Source organism: Drosophila ananassae, chromosome XL, assembly GCF_017639315.1.
Source record: "Drosophila ananassae strain 14024-0371.13 chromosome XL, ASM1763931v2, whole genome shotgun sequence".
Classification (NCBI taxonomy): Eukaryota; Metazoa; Arthropoda; class Insecta; order Diptera; family Drosophilidae; genus Drosophila; species Drosophila ananassae.
This window is the reverse complement of record NC_057931.1, coordinates 5,038,161-5,063,221: the sequence shown is the minus strand read 5'-3', so window position 1 is coordinate 5,063,221 and position 25,061 is coordinate 5,038,161. Positions and strand designations below refer to the sequence as shown.

Sequence of the window (25,061 nt, the reverse complement as noted above, 5' to 3'; positions counted from 1 at the left end):
CGGCGACGATAATGCAATATCTGTTCGAATAATCGGTTCAATGTCTTGACACCGTTCGAGCATCTGTTTGAATAACTCGAACACAGAACTCGGAGCGGAGCGTTGAGTCAATGTTTGGCCAGTTTGGGAAAAGTTACATAAATAGTTGGAAGAAAACAAACACAATTTGATTCAAGGTTGGGGCTAAGAGATTCTAAAGAATAACATACTTTAGATAAAAATTGGTACAGTAGTTTTAAGATACTTCCTACCAGCAACCTAAAAGATATCTCTTAGAATTCGTACTCACATTTTTATAGCATACTTTTTGGCTATTTTTAAAAGAAATTCAACTCAGAAGATGGTATTTAATTTTTAATCTTTTCGTTTTTATTCAATATGTATAATTAAAAGTCGTTTTTTGTTTTATATTTTTTTGTCGTTTTTGTGTTTGTTGTTTATAATTGTATCTCAGAAAAAAAATATAATAATAAATGTATCTGCTATACACGGTAGCGCTTCGAAGCGCCATTCAGAAATCGGGGGAACAGGTATATAGAGGCAAGGATACACACATATATCGAGGGATGTCCCAGGATATACATGATGATATAGAGTATATATATAGCTGGGTCTTAAGTGCTTAGTGATCTACGAGTGGCTTGGATCTCCTCCGCTCCATATCCGCTTCCGTTCCGTTTCCGCTTCCGTTTCAGTTTCAGTTTGAGTTTCCTATTTTGGTGACTTTCTTAATATCTCCTGGCTGGCGGGGGGATAGCTTACATATATATGTTAGGGTATATAGTGTATATCCGCACTAACAGCTATTTTAATTAGTGTTATGTGTTAAAAAGCTAACGGCTGTGGCGGTTGGAGGTCGGAAGTCAGAGGTCGGAGCTCGGCGGAGAAGGAGAAGGAAGGGAGGAAACTTAAGGACATACGTCATTTATATCAAAACATTATCGCTTGTGTTGGTGGCCATCCAGAGAGAAATTATATATTAGGAGTTTTGCTGCCGCAGCGAATCGTGAGGAGTATTCTGTTCAGGATTCTGTTTGGGGCGGATGGCGGTGAGTGTGTTTGTGTGTGTGTGTGAGTGGGGCGTGGCAGGCAGGACACGATCTGTGTCCGCTTTACAGGATGGTGCCGGGCTTCCTGAGCGGCAGGCGACGGCGCTGGCCGAGAAGTCCCAGGCCGCGGGCCTGCTGCTTGGTGGTGCTCTCCGCCGTCTCCGTGGTGTCCTGCTCCTGCTTTCCGGCTCCCTCTCCGGCGGCGGATTCCTCGCTGCCGCCCGCCTCTTCCTTGGCGGGCTGCTCCCCGGAGTTGTCGCTTCCGGAGTGCTCCTCCTCGGAGGGAGCTTCTGTTTTTTGAAAAAATAGAAAAAAATATAAATAAAATGACTAACTGGAAGGCAGGAGCTCATCCCCATCCGTACCTGTCGTCGAGGTGGCACCGGCCAGGTGCAGGCGTCGCTTGGCCAGCAGTGGATTGATCTTCCTGGGCGCCGGGGCGGGGGCGGGGGCTGCGGCTGCCGCCTTCGGCTTGGCCGCATCAGTCTTGTGCAGGGCGTTGAGGCGTGGCCGGGTCTTCAGGCGGTTCAGGCCGGAGACGGGGCCAGCTGGGGCGGCAGCAGCTCCTTCCGCGCCCTCGGCGGCGGCCTTGTCGCCGGACTCGCCGCCCTCCTCCTCCTTGACGTCGTTGTGGTGGCTGGTGCTGTCGGCGGCGGAGTCCTCCGGGGTGGCCGCCTCCTTGGGCGCCTCAGTGCTCACACCGGCGCGTCCCAGCTTGCCGCGTGGCAGCAGCCTGTTGCCGCCGGCGCGGTGCAGGTTGAAGCGGGACGGGCGCGCGGGCTCTGCGGCAGCGGGGGCGGACTTGCCCTCCTCTGAGTTGCCGGAGGCGGCGGCAGGGCTGCCCTCCTCGGCTCCCTCGCCTGCTGGCGCCTTGGTGGTGGTGGTGCGGCTGCGTCCGCGCAGGGCCAGTCCGGGACGGCCGCGCAGAGTGCTGCGGGCTGTGGTGGAGGGAGCGGCGCCGGCGGCGGAGTCCTCGCCCTCGGCGGCTTGGGCGCCCTCTTCGCTGGGACGCTCGGTGGTGCTGGTGGTGGTGGAGCCGCGCAGGTTGAAGCGGTTACGGGCTAAAAATAAATATTGAAATTAAATGTTAATTTAGTTTTTATCTTTCATTTGACTTTCCACTTTCAAGAGCCAAAAAATTAACTAACAAATTTAAATGCTAAATACTTCGACCTTGACCCACTGAGTCTTTCAAGTCTGGTCCACAATTTAGATTAGTTTTCAATAAAAAAGATAGACAGCTTATCAAATCTGCATTAATTATTCAAAAGGCATATTTTGTAGTCTTAAAAGTGAGTGATTTAATTTTTAGGGAATTTAAAGGCTTAGTTTGAAGGTCCAAATTGGGAAATACAAGTTGACTTTGAACTTTTCTCTTAAAATTTCATTAAAAATTATATACTAATTTCCAAAAAGATAGCCCTGAATACTTACGTCTGCCACGAGCAAATCCTGAGCTGACTGGCTTCACTTCCTTGGGGGCCACCACCTCCTCCTCGGCGGCAGCTGGAGCGGCATCGGGACTGGCGGTGGTGCGGGCGCCCAGACGAGAGCGTCCTCCGATGGATGGACGAGAGAAGCGGTCTGCAAATCAAAAAACAATTTAATATTTTATACTTTTAATAAGAAAAAAAAAGTAAGCTTACTTCTTCCTGTCTTGGTGGGTTCACTGGCTGGTGCCTCGGTGGTGCTGGTGGTGGTGCTGCCGGCTCCTCCCTCCCTGAGCTTGAAGCGGTTGCGTCCCGCCAGACCATTGATTCCGGCCCTGCGACCTCCGAACAGAGAGGGAGCCGCTGTGGTTGTGGTCGTGGTGGTGGTGGTTGGCGCCTCCGTGGTGGTTGTGGTGGTGGTGGTAGTGGTCGTGGTGGTAGTGGTGCTGCTGGAGGAGATCTCGTCGATCAGAGTGGTGAGGTTCTCGTCTTCGTCGGTGCTGGCGGTGTCGGGGGACAGAGTGGTGACTCCGTCCACGTCGGCGATGGCGGTGGTCTCCTCGTTGTTGAGGTTCTCGTTGGTCAGGATGGCGTACAGATCGAGAGCGGCCTTCTCCATGGAGGGCGTGGTCTGCTCGGCCTCCTCCTCCACGGCAGCGGGGATCTCTGCCGGCTTCTCCTGATCCTTCTCCTTCTTACGGGCAGCCTCGGCCGCCGCCGCTGCCGCCGCTTGCTCCTTCTCGATGGCAATCACTGGCTTCAGCTCGTTGTCGGCGTTGCGGGATCCCTTGGGCTGCTTCTCGTCCGTGTTGAAGGTCTCGCTGTCCACCAGCTCCAGGCTGGGGCGCTTCACACTGATCTTCTTGCGCTCGGCGGCGTTCTCCAGGGAGTCCAGGGCCGGGGTGGGAGGCACGTCCACGTTCTTGCCGCGGCTGGGGAAGCGGGTGATCATGGGCAGGCGCTCGGCTTCGATGTCCTCGGCCGTCTCTGAGGAGCGACCCTTGGCCTTGCCGCTCTGGAGGCTGTTCTCGCTGGGCGTGGCCGTGGTGCTGCGCTCGATGTTCGTGTAGCGGGTCTTGCCGCGGGTCTCCGGCTCGGGTTCGGCGGGAGCTGCCTCGGCCTTGGCCGGCTCGTCGTCCTCCTCGTAGTAATAGACGTACTCGTACTCGTAGTCCTGGCCGTTGGGTCCTTTCTTGATCTCGATGCGGGACTTCTTGTTGTTCTCGCTGCCGGCTCCCTCGAGGGCGAAGTTCTGGTTGACGAACTCCTCGTGCGGATCCACCACCACGTCGTCGTCCAGGCTGTCGATCTTCTTGGCCGCCGTCGGCAGGGTCGTCAGCTGGGGAATGGGCGCATCGGTGACGGCCCGCTTCTGGGCCAGCTCAGCCTGGGCAGCCGCCTCCACTTCGCGGCGCACCTCCGCCAGCTCCTCCTCCTCGATGGCCCGCTTGGCCTCGATGCTCTTCATCACGTCCTCGTTGATCAGGGCACTGAGCACCGGGTTCAGTTCGGGGCGCTCCTTGGTGGGCAGGAGGTTCATCGAGTAGTCGGCCGGGTCCGTGGCCCGTATGCTAATCCGGTGGGCCGTGTGGAAGCCCTCCTCGCGGTCGTCCGCTGCATCCGGGTTCTTGTGGGAGGTCTCGAAGGGAATGGCTGGGGCGCCGGGGTTCTCCACGGCCAGCTTCACCTGGCTCTCGCTGGCGGAAGTGGCCAGGGGATCTGCCGATTCCGCCGTCGTTTGGGTGGCCAAGAAGGCCAAAAGGCAACTGCAAAAATAAGACAGTAATCTTGTTAGCAAGTTTAAAAAATAAAAGGATTTTTTATCTCTAAATTATATTTTTAAAACCACATGGTTTAATCCTAACTCCCCGCAACATAATTTCTTTTTAATTTCATTTCTTAAAGAGCTTATTTAGTCTGCCATTTGGTAGGAAAGCGATTGTGATTAACAACATCTCTCTTATAAGCCCATTTACGTCTTAGCCCGGCTTAAATAGGCTGGGCGGCTGGGAAGGCCGGCTTTATCCTGAGCTCCATCTCGGCGCATTCAGCCAAGTCTAACCCAATTAATCCCCAGCCCCCCGAAAACTTAATAAAAAGATCGGGTTTGGGGTTTTCATTCAATACTCTGAGAGGGGGTATTATGGCTTTCAAATTAAATATTATTAAATAATGGCTTCAGGTATTTTTCAAAAATATTTAATAGCCAATAAAAGTGAGTATTTTTAAGGATAATAAACATCTATGTAGTAGATATTACATCTAGAATGTTTGATGCTTTCTTTAATGATTTTTAATTTGTTTCAAATTTTTATTTATATTTTATTTATATTAAATATTTTATTTATGGGATTCTGTCTACAAAATCTGCCCTTTAAAAATTATTTATTTTATAAATTTATATTATTATTGTATACTATTTTATTATTTTATTTTGATTAGGGAAAGATATATTTTAAATACCTAAACTTCAGATTTGATTCTTCTACAAAAACACCTCTCATAACCTTTAAATACTTTGACTTTTATGGAAACTAGTTTATAGACTCATAAGACCTATTATATCTCTTAGATTTCTCTTAGATATATCTATTTTTGAACCATATTTAAAAGTCTAAGCCATTAACTAAAATAAACTGCCGCTAAACTTAAAAAACGATAGGGTATTCAGGGGTGTGGTTGATGGAAAGCCCAGCCGGCGAGGCGGCGTGATCGGCGCGTGCTCTTAATCAGCCATCACGGCTAGCCGGTTCCAGTGTTTCCACCACATCTTCAAACAAAGATATATCTGTATATATATATTAAACCGATTCCAGTGACTTTCGGCTTCGGTGGCTGCTCACTTTTCAGGCATTTCGGCCGCCTCATCTCCGTCGATGCGGCGTCTCTAATCTGGCATGAAAAACCTTTCACAATTTCATTAGCTCCGCAAAGTCGATTGCGCATGCGATTTGGTCATGTCTATATGGTATAGCCACCACTGGCGGAATGGATCGTGCAACTCCGCCGGTAACGGCAATATTCGCAAAATGGCAAAAAAAAAAAACAAAAATAAAAACAAAAATGAAAAAAATAAATAGCTAAACACCAATAGTTCATTGGGCTCTGCGAATCCGCATTGCAATGCAATGAAAGCTATGCTCAAGGCAAACCGCAAAAGCAAAAGTAAAACTCTATACAAAAAATATAAAAAAAATATGAAAGAAAAAAATATAATACTGTTCCATGCGATCGATCGGGAAACTAAAGCCCAGGAATCGCAAATTTAGTGACCGACCAACCGGTTTATCCGAACAAAAGGTGTTAACCCATTTCGATTCCAGACCAGATCAAACCAAATCGGAGTTCCCAGGTTAGTGGCAATAGTCTCCGGTTTTTTCTTCTTCTTGCCTTCCACACTTGGCCTAATACAGTGCAAAAAAAATTATACCTATTTATGATTATTTCAGTTTTTTAGGACATTTTTTTAAGGAGCTTTGAAGTCAGGTTTATAAGAAATATGAAGATTTGAAGTTAAGACAGTTTCTTGTCTAGAAAATAGCCTTATATTTTTATCTCTACTCTAAACAATTCTCCTTTTTTTAAATTAAAAATCAAGGTTTTTATGAATCATTTATTTTTATGCAATTATTTTTTGAAAGTGAAAGTGGCATAGAATTTTCAATGATATTGCAACTTTATTTGAATAAAAAGCACATTGCATCGAACTTGAATTACTATTCAAAAACTACTATGGAAAAATAAGTTACAAAATCATATAGAAATAGTATTAGTAATAGTATATTATTTTCAGAAATATCTATTATGATTTATTAGAAATATTTTATAATTTAATACAGCAAGTTTCAATTATAGATGTTTAATATTAATTCAAGTAAGATTCTTACAGATTTTTCTTTAGCCAAAAATCCAAAATGCCAAATTCCTATAGAAAATAGATATTTCTCCCAGTGCATATTGGGGACAGAGCGCTCTTGACGATAACTTTTAACATTTTGAATTATGTGCAAGTCGCTGGAGTAGCGTTGCGTTCACTTCTCTTCTCGGTTCGGTCGAACAAGTTTCGGGGACTGCCACAAAACAACCAACAACGAACGAACAACCAACAACCAGGCAACACCTTGTTGCTGCTGTTGCTGCTGCTGCTGCTGGTGTACTGTAAAGGTAGACAACTTCAACTTATTTTAATTGCAACAGACCCAAAACGGGCAACCGCTCAACAATGGCCATAAGTCTGCGACTCTCGGCGAGTCTTGCCTTCAAGAAAAGTTATAATTATGGCCACATCGTCGTGCAAATTGCCATAGCAATGTGGCTATAATGCCACATGCCCCTCACATGTATGCCCCCTATGTTGCAGCTTGAAGTTGCAATTGCAAGGGCTTTGGGCTACCAAGTCATGCTTGAGATGACAACGCGCACAGCTCAGCACAATTTCCATTCACAATTTTTGGCTCAGACTTTTATTTATTTTTGCAGTTGACTGTTGAATGTCAGATGGGACTTTGATTAGCTCAATTTGGAGCAATATTAATTGATTACTCAACACATTTCATAGACAATTATCTGCGGCGTCTGACTCACAGAACTCACGGTGTGAATTGAATTCCAATTCCAAGAATCGAACTGATACCACGATCGCCTTGACTCGGAAACCCATTAAACACCTTCTGCACTTTTTGAACATTCATTGCCAATAATAGGCATTTAACGGTCGGCTCTCATGGCTCTGCAGCCCAAATGACTCTAACCAAGTTAACAAACTGCTGATTTTGTTACTCTAATTGCTGGCCGTCAGAGAGGGTTAATGGTGGAGACTATATGATACCCGGTACTGGCAGTAAAGGGTTAATTAATTAATAATTAATGGGTATTATTATTAGAAGTTTCTTTCTTCCTTTTGAAAAACAAGCAAAAAAGGCAAGAAACTCTGAGGCTATGCGATACCCGATACTATTTTCTTTTTAGGACTCAATTATTTGGGTACTAGGTATTATCTTTTGGGAAAGAAGATCAAGGACTATCTGTTTATATAATATTATATTATACCCGGTACTGGAGGAGGTAATATATTATTTTTTCCCCTTTTTTAGGTGTCTCCAAGTACCGGATATTATAATTTAAAGAATAATAATTTAAACAAAGTGTCTCTTTAATTTATATATTTTTTGAAATAATTTTTAAAAGGTACCTTATATTAAATAAATGTTTAAAAATATGTCAAACACTATATCAGACAAATATGTATATCACTATTTTAGACACATATTCCCCCTTTAAGGCATCTCTCTTTTCCCCCAGTGTACGATTTTATTGCTACTCCCATGTGTGTAACTCTAGACGTGTTTGACTGACTGACTGAATAATATACCCATACCCATACCCGCCATCCACACCCCCGTCGTTTTTTGGCCCATTGTCTTGGTCAGATCGGGTTGTATCTCTCCTTTGTGTCTGCATCTTGTGGATGCACTTTTTGCAACTCCCGGCCCATGGAAAGGGAGTGCTAAATTTGGCAAAGCGCTGCTGTTAATTTGTTTCTTTCAGTTTTTGCTCTTTTTTTTTTTTTTTGGCAGTTAGCGGGTGTGGCATGCAATTTGTATTATAATTTGGCAATTCATTTTGGCCAAAAAAAAAGGGAGAGAAAAAAGTATTATTTTTTTTTGGAGTGGCTTATTGAGGCTCTAACTTCAATTTCGACTTCAAAGCCGACTCCAACGTGATGGGGAGTTCGGGCGGCCATTGACGTATTCAAGAGGCAGTGAAGCATCAAGCTGTGGCAACAACAAACACAACAACTAACAACAACAACAACAACAATATTAGGCAGCCATGTAAATGTAAAGTAAGTTTTGCATTGTTAAGTGGATGCGTCGTGTGTTGCCAAAAGGTTTGTTGACTTCCACCTTCCACCACCTCTCCACCATGCCAGTTGCCAGTTTCCTCAGTTGACCTTTCCAAAAAGAGAGATCGCTGTGGGTTTGACCTTTTGGGCCAAAAAAAAAAAAACCATTTTGGGTAAAGGTGGCACTCATTGGCACGCCTCGGTTGGACATGGATATTGGCCCAGTGATTGACTGAAACGGAGACTGCTCTGGAAAGCGATTGAAAAGCCAAAGACCAAGGTTAACAGCTGCAGGCCAAAAACGAGACCACTCGGCGTATACGTAATATGCTTGTTATATAAGCTCTTTATTGGGGAAAAATTCAATTTAAAAAAAGGATAAAAATATAAGGGGTTTTTAAATCAAAAAACAAAACAATTGTCAAGGTTCAGAGTCATAAATTTTAATAAGCTCTTAAAGAGCCTCTATTTTTTCGCCAAAAATCTTTAATCTTGACCTTGAGCCATTGTTTATTTTTTAAGTTTTTCCCTTCCTCTTAAAAACATAATAATTGCAAATTTATTTTAAAGTTTTTTTCATAATTTTTTACTTACATTTTGAGCAGCATTTTTTATGTTATATGTGTTTAGTTTATTTTTTTGCTCCTTTGGCGGCTTATGTTTTTTATTTTTTTTTTAATAAAGTTGCTCTCCTTGTTGTTGTTGTGTGGTGTGTGTTATTTTGTTGTTGTTGCTTTGGTCGGTTATATCAACTTTTCGTTTATTTGCAATTTTTTACATAAATTTTATTGACACTTTTTGAAAGTCAAGTTGCCTGCTTCAGCTTCAGCTTCAACGAGAAAACAAAACAAAAACATTAAAAAAATTGTATATCTTGGCATAAAAATAAATATATCTTGAATGGCAGAAATTGATTTTCAACTAAATTGTTTAATTGTTATGCACTTTTGTGATATGTTTTTTTTTATATTTTATTATTAGCCACATTTGTTTGTTGTATTTTTGTTGCTTTTGTTTGTTATTGTGTTCACTTTGGTCATTTTTGAGTTGCACTTTCACTTTTCACTTTTATTTTACGAGTTGGACACTTTTTTTTTGTCGGTGGGTGGTGGGGGGGTGGCAAAAAAAAATACTACAATATTTAAATTTTATGGACAGAGGGGTGTCTATTGTGTGTGTGTGCGAGTGTGTGTCTGGGCCATGGCTGGCTAAAAAAAAAACTTACATAAAAAAATTGAAAAAAAAAATAATGCACTTTTTCGGCAACCGCTTTGCGGCTTTTTTAGGCTTGAGCTTGAGTCTTGCTTTTAACTTCTTTTCGGGCTGGTGGCTCTCTTTTTATACATCAGCTGACCAACACACAGATACACACACACACACACACTGACAGACCCAGCACAGGATCTGTGGCAGATTCAAAAAATTTATATTTATTTTTTTATGAGAAAAATACAATACAAGGGGGGCCTCCTTGGTGACTTGCTAACTTGGCTTCTTGTGTGTGGGGAGCAGTCACTTTCGATTTCGCTGCCAGCTGAACGTGAAATGGCAAAATGATGAACGCTCCAACCATCGAAAACCGTTGCCGTTGCCACTCTGCCGACGCCGGCTGCGGCAGCAACTGAGACAGCGACTGAGGCAGAGGCAGCGACTGCAAGCCACACAGCAGCTTCGGCTTTAGGCCAGGCTTTTGGGCCCGGTGGCGGGAAAGAGTCAGGTAGTTGCTGGCAGAGAACCATAGACGTCTTGGCCCGATCGACAGGAGCGCCGCCGCTCTGGCTTGGTTACGGCCATGTTAACACTAAATCATTCACACCTGCTTCTGGCCAAGTTGTTGCTGTAGTTGTGGCCGTTTCAATGGCGTCGGCCACTAGGAAGTTTTGGCTTAAACTGCAACCAAAACCAAAACTGCACTAGTTTCGGCCAAGGAGATCAAAATGAAAAGGAAAAAGTCACAGGCAGAAAAAAATTGTTTTTTAGCCAAGTTGTGATAAGTTTTTGAAGATTTTTTAGAGTAGTTTATAAATTAAAAAATACTAATCCCTAAAAAATGAAACTACTTAAAAAAAAAAACAAAAATAAGAAAAAAAATAAAAACTTATGTCTTCAAAAAATATATATAACTAATATCATTTAAAATCTACGAAAAATGTCAAAAAATATTATAAAAAAAAACAAAAATATACAAATTAAGAAAATTATACAATTATACAATTTAAAGAGCTATTTCTTATTTTCATAATTTAATAAATCGTAGCTTAATAAATTAAATTCATTTTTGCGTAAAGCCTCTGAAAGGCGGCTTGACTAGTTTTTCTCAACAAGATATAGTAACATATACCTATGTATATATATTTTAAATGATTAAATAACGATAATTTTTACTAAGCTGCATAAGCTCAAAACTTAAAATAAAATTAGTTTTAAATTAAAAAATAATCTAAAAGATAAAAGGACTCAAATATAAGTGTAAACTTTAAATAAATGTTTTGAAGACATCCCAATAATTACATTTTATACCTTTTCTTTTCACTTTAATTTATTTAAATAATAACTATTATTTTTTCTACCACTTTATATATTTTATTAATACTTATTTTGAATAAAAAATAGAAAAAAAATTGATAAAATGTTTCCATTTAACAATTTATTTAATTTCTTGTGTAGCAACATTCACTTGCATTTTTTTGGGATGCTTCGCTCTCTACCTTTCTCTTTCGCTCGCTGTCTCTCTGTTTCTTTCTATATGGCTGTCCCCCTTGGCAGCAGCCCGCCCCTCCCCAGCCCCAGCTTTGGGCCAAGTTAGTGCTGTTGATTTCATAAGCTGAAACTGGTTGGCAGCTGGTCTCAAGGCCGTTCGTTCATCGTTGATTAACCGCATTACACATACGCCGCGTTGGCCGCTTCGGACCGTCTTGGCCGTTTTAACCGCTTCGACTGCAATTAGCAGGGCACGCAACATATGCAAGACAAGTCTTGGCTGGTACCTCTAGTTTTGTTTTTTTTATTTTTGGTTTTTTTTTTTTTTATCTCAGTGGTAACATCCATCCGTCCAAAGAGTCAGCCTCCCTGCCTCCCTGCCCGGCAAATATTATCCAATCTTTTGGGCTTATTGATTAACCGTTGCTGCTGCTCATTTGCTTATTTATATTTATGCAATTCCAGCTGAGAGACAGGTCGAAATAGATAGGGGGAAGGGGGGTGATCGGGGAGTTGGCCAAAAAGGTGGGGCCTGCGTCTGTCCAACTGACACCTTTTTTTTGGCTTTTAGCTTTTTGCGAGGCTATAATCGCAAAGGCATTTTACAAATTCCAGGCATTGCTGGCAGCCTATCGGGGGGCAGTTTATGAAAAATGATGATTATTATTGGCTATTAACTAAGGAATTTAATTGTGAAATTAATGGCCTAAATAAGTCTTACTCTCTCTCCTCCCCTATTTTCGCCTTTATTTATTTTTTTTGCCAATGATTGATCAATCGATTTTCTAATTAGCATTGATCGATAAACTGGAACGACTTCCCTCTCGCAGATATATATTTATTTATTTTTTGTGCATTATATGACAAATATTTGTCGATTGGTAACCAAAACAGGGACAAGCAAACAAATAACAAGAGACCTGGCCAGCGGAGAAGGCCAGCGAACCAGGAAGCGATCCTGTATATCATTAAGTATACCTTCTCGACTCGACTCCTTTTTTTCGCACTTGTGCACTTATTTTTGTGCTGTGTTGGCCTTGGCAGGCAGCTGCATAAACTGATTGAGTTTCCAAGTGATCGTCTTTGGTCGAAAAAATCCCAAGAAAATAAAAAAAAATTAAAAACAAGGAGAATAAAATGACTCAGGCTATGTATGTCCGAGGTCACGTTGATCAAGTTACCCATCACATTGCTATGGATGCCACGATTCCACGATACGGACATTAAAAAAACTACAAAAATATAAAGCAAAAATGAAAACAATTCGTAATCAGAGACAAGAAGAAAAATAAGTCTTTAAAAGTGATTTTTTTTTCAGCGGGGAAACAGGATGCATCATGGCGGGGAGTGCCCCGAGGTCATATGCCACAAGATATCAGGGTTTGGGGAGTGCTAATGGGCTGAATGAGGGGCGTGGTCCAAGGACGGCAACAGGAACTGGCGAATGGGGATGGGGATATAATGATTGGATGTTAATACTGCAGTTGGTAATTACAATGGCCGTGATTGAGGCCGGGGAGTGGGCAGCTTGGTAATTACATAAGCCAGAAACTAAAGGAAATAATGTGGGTTCAAGGCTATATGATACCCGGTACTTTTTCAAGGAGCTAAAAGAGGTTTACTGTAACTCTGTATGCCTGTAACTCTCGTTAACAATAAAATCTTTTAATAACCAAATAATTTCCCTGAAAACAACTATATTAAAAGCAATATCCTATCAAAAAATCAACAAAATCTACTCCAACTTTAATCGCCTTTCGATTTCGAGAAAAAACACTGCAATATTTCAAGTGCAAAAATAAAAAGAGACGTTGATTATGGAATTTAATGGTGTAATCCCAAGATCACAGTCTTTAAGAGCATTAACCGTAGCTTTTTGTCGCCGTCGCCGGATGTTCGAGCCAAATACGATGACATCACAATACCGCTCCGGGCCATAAGCCTTTCGGCCTTTTTGCCAATTCAGTTTTGGGCCCAAAAATAAAGAGACGCATTTCAAAGGAATCCACAAAAAAAAAAGCAGGAACCCACTCTTCAGATGGGGGGAGAAAAGAAACACTTTTCGGGTACCCGACCCGATACTTTTATGTATTTTACACAAAAAAAATACTCATAAAATTGTAATAAAAACAAAGACAAAAAAAAAAGAAACAACAACTGTTATTCAACATTTCAAGTGTTGCCTGAGTGTGTGTGTAAGAGTGTGTGTGAGTCATATCTGCATACAGATGTAAGCCAAACAGGAGTGGCCAACTTGGAATGTTAATGCGGCCTGCAGTCGTTGGCGTTACCAAGATCTCAAAACTCAAAAAAAAACAGTTCCCCGATCAGCCACTCCGAAAAAATACAGAAGACATGAGACTTCCACGTAGGCCCGGCTATATACCCATCTCTTTCTTAGCCTTTCTCCCCCTCTCTCTCTCTTTCTCTAGCTCTCTCCCTTTCTTTGGCTTTGGGGCTGTCTCTTTCTCCGGGCCAAGTTACGTGAACTTCGACGGAGGGCGACTTCGATAACTGTCCAGCAGCTGGACGAGGGCCAAAAGAATTAAGTACTCCTCCGCCTCCTCATCATCCACGGTCGCTACACTTGAAGAAATTGGGGATTTTCATTTTAAAGAAAGCGGTTTTTAAAGATTTAACCATTATAGTACTATATAGTACTTATAAAGAAAGTACTATACTATGAATTTTATGATTATTTCCACATTAAGTTCCAAAGAACACAATCATTTTCTTATATCTTTTATTTTAAAGGTTCTTAAGAAAGTGTTACTATTTTCTGTAAAATTTTATAATTATTTTTGAATAGATTATAATTTCCATGTAAAGGTTCTTTCATTTAAGGATTTATAGATGAAACTATTTATAAGATATCCTTAGAGAAAAGACCTCTAAAACTCCAAAAGTACCGGGTATAAGTATCACAGCCAGTTAGTCCTTCCTTTTTTATCGGTAATGTTTAAGAAAGAGCTGAGTTCTTATTTTTTCAACTGAATATTAAAGAAATTATATTAATTTAAATTAAATTATTATTTTAAGTAACATTATTTAAAAAGAAAAATGCCTATGACTCTCATTTCTATTTCCGGCTATTTCTCTCAGTGTACTACAAGTGACGTTTTTTTCTCCGTTTTGTCAGTGGTGCTTTTTTTCAGACTGGGCGCGCATGTTGGAGCCAAGTAAAATTTATAACTGTCAATTATTATGCAAGAGCTGTGTGTGCCACAGGGGAGGGGCACTTAAGAGACAGCCAGGGGCAGGGGCAGGGGCAGAGGCAGAGGCAGGGGTAGAGGGAGAGGCGACTCCTCTCGCACAGCAATCAGGAAATACCCGTAGAGCCATGGAGCCATAAACACCTTCTTCTGCCACCGATCTCCAGCCCACTGTCCCCTCCTCCGGGAGGCACTCGCATAATCGGAACACGTACTTTAGTGGCACTACGAAAATTACCCATTTTTTTTCCTTTTTTTATATTTTTTTTAACCACAACAATAACTTTTATGCTGCGGATAATGAAAATATCTTTAATGCCTTTTTGGCTCTGGCTTCTCGGCCATGTTCTGAGGAGTGTCCCGGGCCAGGTTCAATGGACCCCTCCGGCGAAAAAAAAAAAAAAAAACTCCAATAAGTGGTGGCCTTTTGAAGAACGCCTTCTTCAATCATGATCACGCAGAGACATTTCAATAAAGATTGAAATGTTATTATTATGATGAGTATTACGAATGGCTTCCACGTAGGCTGCAATTAAATATTTTTTTATCGAGAACTTTGAACGGTTTTTGCTCTTTCTCGTTTTTTTTTTAGTTTTGAAGTTTTTTATTTGCATTTGACCTTCCAGCGATTTCCGGTTCAAAAAAGTGGATTTTTGTTAAGTATCTGTTTGGTTTTTCACATGCATAGTAATGATGATGACTCGAGTGCAGCCCCATCATCATCATAGCCGGAGAGTGGGCGGAAGAATCAGTGGGTTTTTTTGGGATTTCCTCACTCGAAGATCTGAAATACTTGTGTAATTATTAGAGGCTTGTTTATGTTAATTAATCTGAAGCTCTGAAACTCTGACTAAAGTGTCAACCTTCAATCATTCCATCGGAGAGTACGCCCATCCGTCCATTAATCAATCAGTCTGCCATTGAAATTATGCATCGAAAATCACCAGAATATCAAAAAAATACAAAATTCCAAATCACATATTAATGCCCAAGTTATGATCGTGTTTTCATATGCAGTTGTTAAGTCTTAATTTTTATTTTTGTAATCATCTTTGACCCACTTTGGTGTACTTTTTTGGTGGCTCTTATTTTATTACGAAAATTTGTTTAATTTTAAACTGTTTAACTTGAAATTGAGTCACGACGTCGACGCAGACATTGAGGGGAAAAAAATGTTAAAAAAAAGTAAAAATCAACTCGAATCGAAGATAAAAAAAAAGGGGGGGGAGACTGCCCGAAAGTTACATAAATTGGCATTAAAACGATTCAAAGATCGAACGGCGAAAGGGGCGGCCAAAATGGAAGGATGAGGTGACTGGGAGGGGGAGGTCAGCCAAAGCCTCAAAACCTGAAGCAACCGAGACGAACAACCATTTGGCATTTGCATACAAGTGTGTGTGCAGCACACCCCAGGGGATCTCAATAGAGAAATGTCAAGGATTAGGGGGAGAGTGTTGGCGAAAGGTCAAGTTTGCCAGGAAAAGGTCAACCAGGTTATATATAGTATAGATTATTATTACTAAGAAAATGTGTAAATAAATATAATTAAGCAAGAGTCTTATGGGAATAATAGGGAATCATTTCTTAAAGAATCTCTCTTTTCTAGAATTGTTATATATTTTATTTTAATATTTTTGTATACCTATTTTTCTGAGCATATGTGTGCCTTGTCGACTGCCATCAGGTGAACATAAAAGAGCTACAAAATAAACGAATAAACGACATGAGCTGCAAGTGACAGACAGACCCCGACTGAAAGGTGAACAACATTTTTTCAGCTCCCTACCGGCCCCCATCGGAACAGCCTTATTTATTTATTTATTACTATTTTGCTGCATTTTTGATGGCTCACCTTTCTCGAACTAAAACTCAAACTCGAACGCTGGCTGGCATTTTAACACTCTGACATTATTGCCACAGAAACGACGATCATTGATCTGACTGATTATTGATTATTGATTGTCGATCATGGGCCGGCAAATGTGACAACGCCTCAGCCTCTGTCCGACAACTTCATTAAATAATTTTTGTTATTTTTTTCGGTTTTTTTTTTGGCAAGTGGCCGAGATGGCCAACAACGCTGTTGGACTATTTTTTATGGCCAAGCTTAATGGCCGCAGCCGCAGCCGAAGCCAAAGCCGCAGCCGTCAAGGTTAAGTCAAGAGCCCAATATATGCTAACTAACTAGTTGAACTAGATCGAATCCGGTATTTCTTTAGTGGTTTTATTCATTTTTTTCACCTTTTGCCGGAGAATTAGTACTAGAATGATTGGGCGGTGAGTAAGAGCCATCGAGACGATGCGAATTCAAAATCAAACTCGAACTCGAAATCAAAGCCAAAATCAAACTCACAATCCAATTCGCGTTCGTGATCTACTTGTCAACACCTACACATGCCTTCAGAGTATTTTAGTGTCTCGAGTGGTTCCGGTTTGGTTTCAGTTTCGTTTTGCCTGGCTACACTTGCAGAAAAAGGGCAGTTTTCAATGAATATCAAAAGAGAAAAAATATATAATAAATATAAAAAACAACTAATAATTATAATGCTTGCATATCAAAAGTTGTTTCTTAAAAAATTGAAGTATATTTCTATTTAGATGGAAGGTTTAAATATTCCTCTTTAAAGAAATATACCTATTTATTTAAATATTTATAAAAAATATAGTAGAATAATAGTATAATAATTCTCTTTTAAAACAGAATTTTATATAAGAAGCAAATAAATAAATAAAATTATCATTTCCTTATCTAAACTACTCTAAAAAATGCATAATTATGGTACGTGAGATCGCAACCTTATAACTGATATAATTGATACAATAATTACTTAATTAAAACGAGATAAATCCACAGCTATGATACCATATATGGCAATTATCCCATTAACCACCGATTTCTCTGCGTGTGGGGGCTTAAGTGATCAGAGATCAGGGGATCGGTGGATCGGTGGATCGCTGGATCGGATCGGCTTGGTGGATCCAGTTATGCATTTGGCATGCGGGGCACACTGATAACTAATTATGCGATCGCTCTGACGTAAGGCCCCAAAATGAAGGGCACTATTTCGGATCGGAATGGATCGGAGGTATGGATCGGAAAAAAGTCAAAAACCGAAAAGGCAGAGAGTGATTGGAGGAAAGAAAGTGCTCGTCTTCGGGCACATCTAATTGCGATGAAAGCTGTAATAGGTGAGTGGCGGATAGTGGATGCCGGATGGCTGATGACGGATGGCTGCTGGTGGATGGCCAAAACTAAAAGCCAAAAATTGAAATTGACATCGATTAGGGATAATCCGAAAGTCAGCATAACAAGTGAAAAGATAACTGAACACAAAACATAGAGCGGTTTACGATTCACGATTTACGATCACTTAGATTTCCCAACATCCCCCGGTAACGTTTATGGCTTGATTTGGATTTTTGTTCAGTTCCCCGAAGAAATCATCGCTTGGCCAATCGAAATGCCATCGCTGGAATTGCCGGAATCGATTAAATAGTGGACCAGGCCGGGCCGGGCCAAAAGCGCCAGCCAAATGCCGGCCAAAAGCACTCATCTTCAGCCTATCGACTCGATTTTTATTTACCTTCCGACACCAATTAGCCTGGCTCTTGTTTATGTGATATTTTAGAAAACTTGTTGCAGTTGCAGTTGCTTGTTGATTGTAATCAAAAATCAACAAACAGAGAAACATCAAACAAACATCAAACAGAAAACTACAAACTACTTTCATTATTCGTCTGCCGATTGAACAATGGTTCGAGTTTTATTTCTTCACGCAAATGTTTTCTATTTTTTTTTTTCCAATCGACAAAAAATCTTGAAAAGAAATTATAATAAATATATATATATAGTATATAGCCAAGGAAAACCTGAATCACTGGTTTAAATACAAAAAATAAATGCAAATTCCATTTCCGGCTAAGAACTCATCGAATATTTTCGGAAATATTAACCAATTTCACAAATCAAATCCAAAAACTAGTTTCCCAGTCATAGATGGCGTTAAATTACTTCACACTTTGGTTTGCTAAAATATTAATAAAGTTCTGAAGTAGATATTAAATTAGATTCTCCAAACTAGATTTTTGGGGGAATTTATTAGTTGAATCTTAACTTTTTACCTGAATTTTAAAGCCATTTAATGGAATTTCAGACACAAGCACAAAACACACTATGTTTTTCAAAGTTTTCACTTTCCGTTCACAAAATATTACACATTGTTTTTAAAAAAAAAATTAAAAAATATGTTAAAAACAATAAAATAAAAATTATAAATAAAAACTGAAACAAAAATGTATTCTTTTTAGTGTTTAAGAGGATATAAGGACTTCCGATCCTGGCACCCTCTTTCAGGCCCCTTGCCACCCGTGCCCCATGAACCCGCCACGCACCGCCTTAAACGCGTCCAATTACCTCCACAGACTTTCCGTTAATGTTTCGAATTTCGAAAAACTCACGGCAGAAAAGCCAAAAACAAAAAAACAAACAACAAAAGAAAAACAAGAAAGAAAAGGCTCTCAGGCTATTGTTTCAAGCCGATGGTTAGGATACCCTTTCAAATAAAATAATTTAAAAGATAAGTAATTGAATAAAATGTTAAATAACTTAATACAAAAATGTGCTCAAAATACATAACTTTTTATTAAAAATGTGTTGTGTTTTGTTTTCTAATTTAAAACGAAATTAAAGCCATTTTTTGAAAGAGAAAGTTTTGTCAAAAAACTTTGGATATGAATACAAATTTTGCAATTTATAATTTTTCAAAAAAAACGTTAAAAAAATCAAATAAATCCAAAACTTTACAGTTTCTTAGGGTATTAGGAGGAAGGCGTGGCAGGAGGGCGGCAGAAGGGGCAGCCACTGGAATGGAATGGGGCAGAGTTGCAGCTGGAATGGAAAATGGAGAATGGAGAATGGGGGAGTCGCTGTCTTTATTCAACCTCCTCCGCCACTATACCCCCCTTTTTTTTTGGGTGTAACAGTGCCTATGTGTGGGTGCCGCCGCCGAGTGGCATGCAACAGCAAAGTCTTGTGACTGGGGATTAAAAAAAAAAAATAAAACTGAAAACTAAAAACCAAAAACCAAAAAAGTGGCAACTGCTGCCAGAGAGTCGCGACCAGAATGGCTGATGTTGTAATTGTTGCAACTGTTGGCAACTGTCGCATATGTGTTGCATGTTGCTGGCTATCTGTGTGTGCGTGTGAGTGTGTTCATTTGCCGTTACTTGGGATTTTATTACCCGATTTCGAATGCGGATCTCGTGTTTGGCCAGCGCCCCCTTCCCTCAGTCCAATAGGGTATGCAGAAATCGGTTTTATTCGATTTGGATATTTTTTTTCCTTTCGGCCAAGTTGCTTGGCCAGTTGCCAGTGGGGGCGGGGCAGGGGCACGGGCGGCATGACTCATGACTGGATAGATCGATCGAGTGAGCCGCACTCGTCAATGTCTATGGCAATGTTAATGGACTTGTCAACGCCACAAAACTGTCGCCGGTTGGCAGAAACTCACAAAATGTTGCAACAACTGACAAAAGAGTTCGGAGCAGGTTTTGTGGCAAGTTTTGCATATCCGAGTGGTAATTGAAAAAAACTTCCTCAATTGTGGCTCTTTTTATTTGTAAAACGAGTGGGTATATAACAAAAATTGATTTCGTTTTTTTTTTAACTTAAAAACAACCGCCAATTAGTTTTAAAACAAAAATTCAACTCACCAAACTTGGTACTAAAACTTTCCACCACAAACAGATGGCGCCACTTAAGCCTAGCTTGGTTTCAAAACCAGCTAGTGGTTCAGGCTCTGGCTAACATCATAAAAGCTAATTTAAAATGTATTGGAAAACGTTTAAATTGTAAAATTAAGTCTTAATCAAAACTATTTTTTATGGCGCTAAATTTAAAAATAATATTTAAGCTTTGCTCTATCTTTTAAATTATTGATTTGTAATATAATACTCTTGTATTAATTAGTATTGCAATCTTTAAAATCAAAATCACACCTGTCTCTAATAACTCTTCGGTAATCTCGAATTTGTTTAATCGCATGTTATCAATTATAAGATTTTATCTAACCAACCAGAAATAATTAATAATATTGAGTCAGCTTTCATAAATTTCGCCCCACTTGGAGTCTCTAATCGTTTTCAGCTCGCCATCGTTGGTTCATTAATATTGCCACAATTATTTATTAATATTTCGCACTATTCGATTGCGAAAAGGATGCTGGGGCTGTGTGTGTAATGATTATGCCACACAGAGACTCAGGATACCAGTTGGACTTGGATTTCCATTTCCAGTTTGATTTTCAATTTGCGTTCGATTTGCATTCGATGGATTTCCTACTTTGATTGTGGACTCCTTCTCATCAAGCTGATTTTGCACTTTTTTTCGCCCAAAAAGATACACAGAAAGAAACTATAATAAATATATTAATACAAGCTTAACTTAAACAACAAAAAATTAAGCTATAGTCCTTAAAAAATATATATTTTTAAGACCATTTTCTTTACTAGAGTACCTGACTTCTTTCCGTGTCTTTTCTGAGCCTTTTAAATTATAACCAGGACAGTGTCATAAATCGCGGGCCTTAACACTCGTATCCGTAGGGCTGACAAGATACAAATGTATCTGGCAAGTTCCAGATACATGGCCCCCGAGGAAGGCAATAAACCCAAAAACAAAAAAAACTAGTCTCTGTAAAAATGAAGGAAAACTATGGCAGAAAAGAAAACTATCTTTTTAATGACAGCCTTAAAAAAATAAGAGGCCGGGGAGTGGGGAAATACGTAGATTTGTGAGGCCCCGGAGCAGGAAGTATATGGCCTGGCCGCAGAAATCCAGACTCCAATCCAGACATCGACATCGGCGACAACTGCGAAGAGTGCGTAATTGCTTTTTAAGCCTGATTTGGGGCACGCCCTGGCTGCTTTTCTCCAGGTAATATACTGCTGTCCCTGGCCCCGGCCCCGCCCCTGGGAAATACTCGCTATTAACGCTAAAAGCCGGGCCAAAAACTATTAGATAGCGGCGCCTTGGCGGAAGAGATGTCGCCGTGTTGTCGGCCAAGTAAATATGCCAAAGACATACATCTCGGCCAGAAATAAAAAACCAAACGACCGCCCACATAAAAACTATGATTTGACAGAAAAAGGGGAAAAAATCAAAGGGAAATTGGGTGTTGTCAAAAAAAAAAAAAATAAATGGAAAAAAGGGAAAGTGTCAATAAAGTCTGCAAAAGCAAAAGTGTCATTCGAAAATTTACAAGAAACTATTAACTTTAAGAGCACAAGAGACAGACTTTGAGGAAATAGACATTACTAGATATTAAAAATGTTATTAATGCTTTCCATTTTAGTTAGCTTTTACTAGAGAGAATATTTGAAAAGCTTTATTTATCTTTTAAGATGATTAATAAGAAATTAATAAGAGATTTACTATTTTAACTATTTAATTTAATATAATAATTCCCCTCAAAAAACATAGTTTAAGTCTTACTTTAATACAAAATCTAGAACACTTTGAGGTATTATTTAAAAAAAAAATCATTAAAGCCCAATCGAACTAGACCAAGTTCACTGAAGATTAGATTCAACATCTGGAGTGTGTAATCGACAGAGTCTAAAAACTGAAGGCTCAAAGGCCCAAACAGTTTGATGGCCCGTACGGTCAAGTCCGAGACCGATTAGATAAGGCAAGACACAGCAATTGATGGCGCATCTGGCCGTGTCGATTAATTAACCCTCTCCGGCTCGTTAAGGCCATCGATTTTGGCCATGTTTGCTGGCCAACGATCGGACATGATCATGATCTTATGCAAAAGTTTCGCAGCCCTGTTAACTTGTCCCTATCGGCGTGCGTTTCTTGGCCAACAGCAGCTGTCAAAACCAATATTGCTTAGGGTTAGGGCCAAGATTGATCAGGTGGAGAAATGCGGCCTAAGAGGTGGCGTTCCAGCCTCTGGCTCTAAATGGCGAAATAGGTTTTTTGGATTGGCTAATTAAAGCATCCCTACGGCTATTTTTTTAATGGCCATCTCATAATGGGCCAAGAAAAATGTACAAAAAACTGTGAATGTAAATAAACAAACTAACGTATGCAATTTGGTTTTAAACAGTTTTTTAAATTGTAAACTATAAAGCTTAATAGATATTTAAGGGCAAAGATTGCCTTTTATGTTAACGGTTAATATGTTTTGGGCCCTTAACAAGCTGTGGGCTTTAATGAAGGTATGAACCTCACAACTTCATAGGGTAACCCTTGAAAAAATTAACAAAAATTTTCCATTTACATTAAAGCTAAGTTGTGAATAGGGATTTGCGGAACTTTGTTCCCTGATCACAGAATGATACACCATTTCAAGATCGAATAAGAATTGGCAAAGTTATGCACATCGGAAGGGGCCAAAATGGGGGATACCGTGAAAACGCAGAATTTTATAGGGGTATCCCTTGGGAAAAAATCGAAAAATTAAAAAACCATATTTAAGGAAAATTTTGAATAAGGAAAGGAGGTAATTAGTTCCCTGATCACAGAATGGTACGCCATTTCAAGATTGAATAAGAATTGGCAGAGATATGCACATCGGAAGGGGCCAAAATGGGGGATACCGTGAAAACGCAGAATTTTATAGGGGTATCCCTTGGGAAAAAATCGAAAAATTAAAAAACCATATTTAAGGAAAATTTTGAATAAGCAAAGGAGGTAATTAGTTCCCTGATCACAGAATGGTACGCCATTTCAAGATTGAATAAGAATTGGCAGAGATATGCACATCGGAAGGGGCCAAAATGGGGGATACCGTGAAAACGCAGAATTTTATAGGGGTATCCCTTGGGAAAAAATCGAAAAATTAAAAAACCATATTTAAGGAAAATTTTGAATAAGCAAAGGAGGTAATTAGTTCCCTGATCACAGAATGGTACGCCATTTCAAGATTGAATAAGAATTGGCAGAGATATGCACATCGGAAGGGGCCAAAATGGGGGATACCGTGAAAACGCAGAATTTTATAGGGGTATCCCTTGGGAAAAAATCGAAAAATTAAAAAACCATATTTAAGGAAAATTTTGAATAAGCAAAGGAGGTAATTAGTTCCCTGATCACAGAATGGTACGCCATTTCAAGATCGAATAAGAATTGGCAAAGTTATGCACATCGGAAGGGGCCAAAATGGGGGATACCGTGAAAACGCAGAATTTTATAGGGGTATCCCTTGGGAAAAAATCGAAAAATTAAAAAACCATATTTAAGGAAAATTTTGAATAAGGAAAGGAGGTAATTAGTTCCCTGATCACAGAATGGTACGCCATTTCAAGATTGAATAAGAATTGGCAGAGATATGCACATCGGAAGGGGCCAAAATGGGGGATACCGTGAAAACGCAGAATTTTATAGGGGTATCCCTTGGGAAAAATCGAAAAATTAAAAAACCATATTTAAGGAATATTTTAAATGAGGAAATGAGGTAATTAGTTCCCTGCTCACAGAATGGTACGCCATTTCAAGATTGAATAAGAATTGGCAGAGATATGCACATCGGAAGGGGCCAAAATGGGGGATACCGTGAAAACGCAGAATTTTATAGGGGTATCCCTTGGGAAAAAATCGAAAAATTAAAAAACCATATTTAAGGAAAATTTTGAATAAGCAAAGGAGGTAATTAGTTCCCTGATCACAGAATGGTACGCCATTTCAAGATTGAATAAGAATTGGCAGAGATATGCACATCGGAAGGGGCCAAAATGGGGGATACCGTGAAAACGCAGAATTTTATAGGGGTATCCCTTGGGAAAAAATCGAAAAATTAAAAAACCATATTTAAGGAAAATTTTGAATAAGCAAAGGAGGTAATTAGTTCCCTGATCACAGAATGGTACGCCATTTCAAGATTGAATAAGAATTGGCAGAGATATGCACATCGGAAGGGGCCAAAATGGGGGATACCGTGAAAACGCAGAATTTTATAGGGGTATCCCTTGGGAAAAATCGAAAAATTAAAAAACCATATTTAAGGAATATTTTAAATGAGGAAATGAGGTAATTAGTTCCCTGCTCACAGAATGGTACGCCATTTCAAGATTGAATAAGAATTGGCAAAGTTATGCACATCGGAAGGGGCCAAAATGGGGGATACCGTGAAAACGCAGAATTTTATAGGGGTATCCCTTGGGAAAAAATCGAAAAATTAAAAAACCATATTTAAGGAAAATTTTGAATGAGGAAAGGAGGTAATTAGTTCCCCGATCACAGAATGGTACGCCATTTCAAGATTGAATAAGAATTGGCAGAGATATGCACATCGGAAGGGGCCAAAATGGGGGATACCGTGAAAACGCAGAATTTTATAGGGGTATCCCTTGGGAAAAAATCGAAAAATTAAAAAACCATATTTAAGGAAAATTTTGAATAAGCAAAGGAGGTAATTAGTTCCCTGATCACAGAATGGTACGCCATTTCAAGATTGAATAAGAATTGGCAGAGATATGCACATCGGAAGGGGCCAAAATGGGGGATACCGTGAAAACGCAGAATTTTATAGGGGTATCCCTTGGGAAAAAATCGAAAAATTAAAAAACCATATTTAAGGAAAATTTTGAATAAGCAAAGGAGGTAATTAGTTCCCTGATCACAGAATGGTACGCCATTTCAAGATTGAATAAGAATTGGCAGAGATATGCACATCGGAAGGGGCCAAAATGGGGGATACCGTGAAAACGCAGAATTTTATAGGGGTATCCCTTGGGAAAAATCGAAAAATTAAAAAACCATATTTAAGGAATATTTTAAATGAGGAAATGAGGTAATTAGTTCCCTGCTCACAGAATGGTA

General features: G+C 40.1%; 1 protein-coding gene across 5 annotated transcripts; it reads right to left on the bottom strand.

The window, feature by feature from the left end:
• Positions 1-363: 363 nt before the first annotated feature.
• On the bottom strand, positions 364-18,697 carry LOC6504129 (mucin-19). Of its 5 annotated transcripts, none has more exons than XM_044716761.1 (6): positions 18,651-18,697; positions 8,919-9,153; positions 2,696-4,245; positions 2,484-2,633; positions 1,415-2,110; positions 364-1,339 (listed from the first exon to the last, which is right to left on the bottom strand). In XM_044716761.1, the coding sequence occupies exons 2-6, from the start codon at positions 8,930-8,932 to the stop codon at positions 1,113-1,115; spliced, it is 2,637 nt and encodes an 878-aa protein (XP_044572696.1). In that variant the 5' UTR covers positions 8,933-9,153; positions 18,651-18,697; the 3' UTR covers positions 364-1,112. The 5 variants fall into 5 exon arrangements, with proteins under 5 accessions (XP_044572696.1, XP_044572697.1, XP_044572695.1 ...); XM_044716762.1 differs by lacking the exon at positions 18,651-18,697 and adding an exon at positions 9,812-9,901; XM_044716760.1 differs by lacking the exon at positions 18,651-18,697 and adding an exon at positions 9,778-9,897.
• Positions 18,698-25,061: the final 6,364 nt, after the last annotated feature.

Excerpts from the sequence above, each read along its gene's own strand:
- LOC6504129 (XM_044716761.1), bottom strand. Across the intron at positions 2,634-2,695 it reads ACCCACCAAGACAGGAAGAA|ACCGCTTCTCTCGTCCATCC; the intron begins GTAAGCTTACTT and ends TTTGATTTGCAG. Across the intron at positions 2,111-2,483 it reads AGGATTTGCTCGTGGCAGAC|CCCGTAACCGCTTCAACCTG; the intron begins GTAAGTATTCAG and ends ATTTATTTTTAG.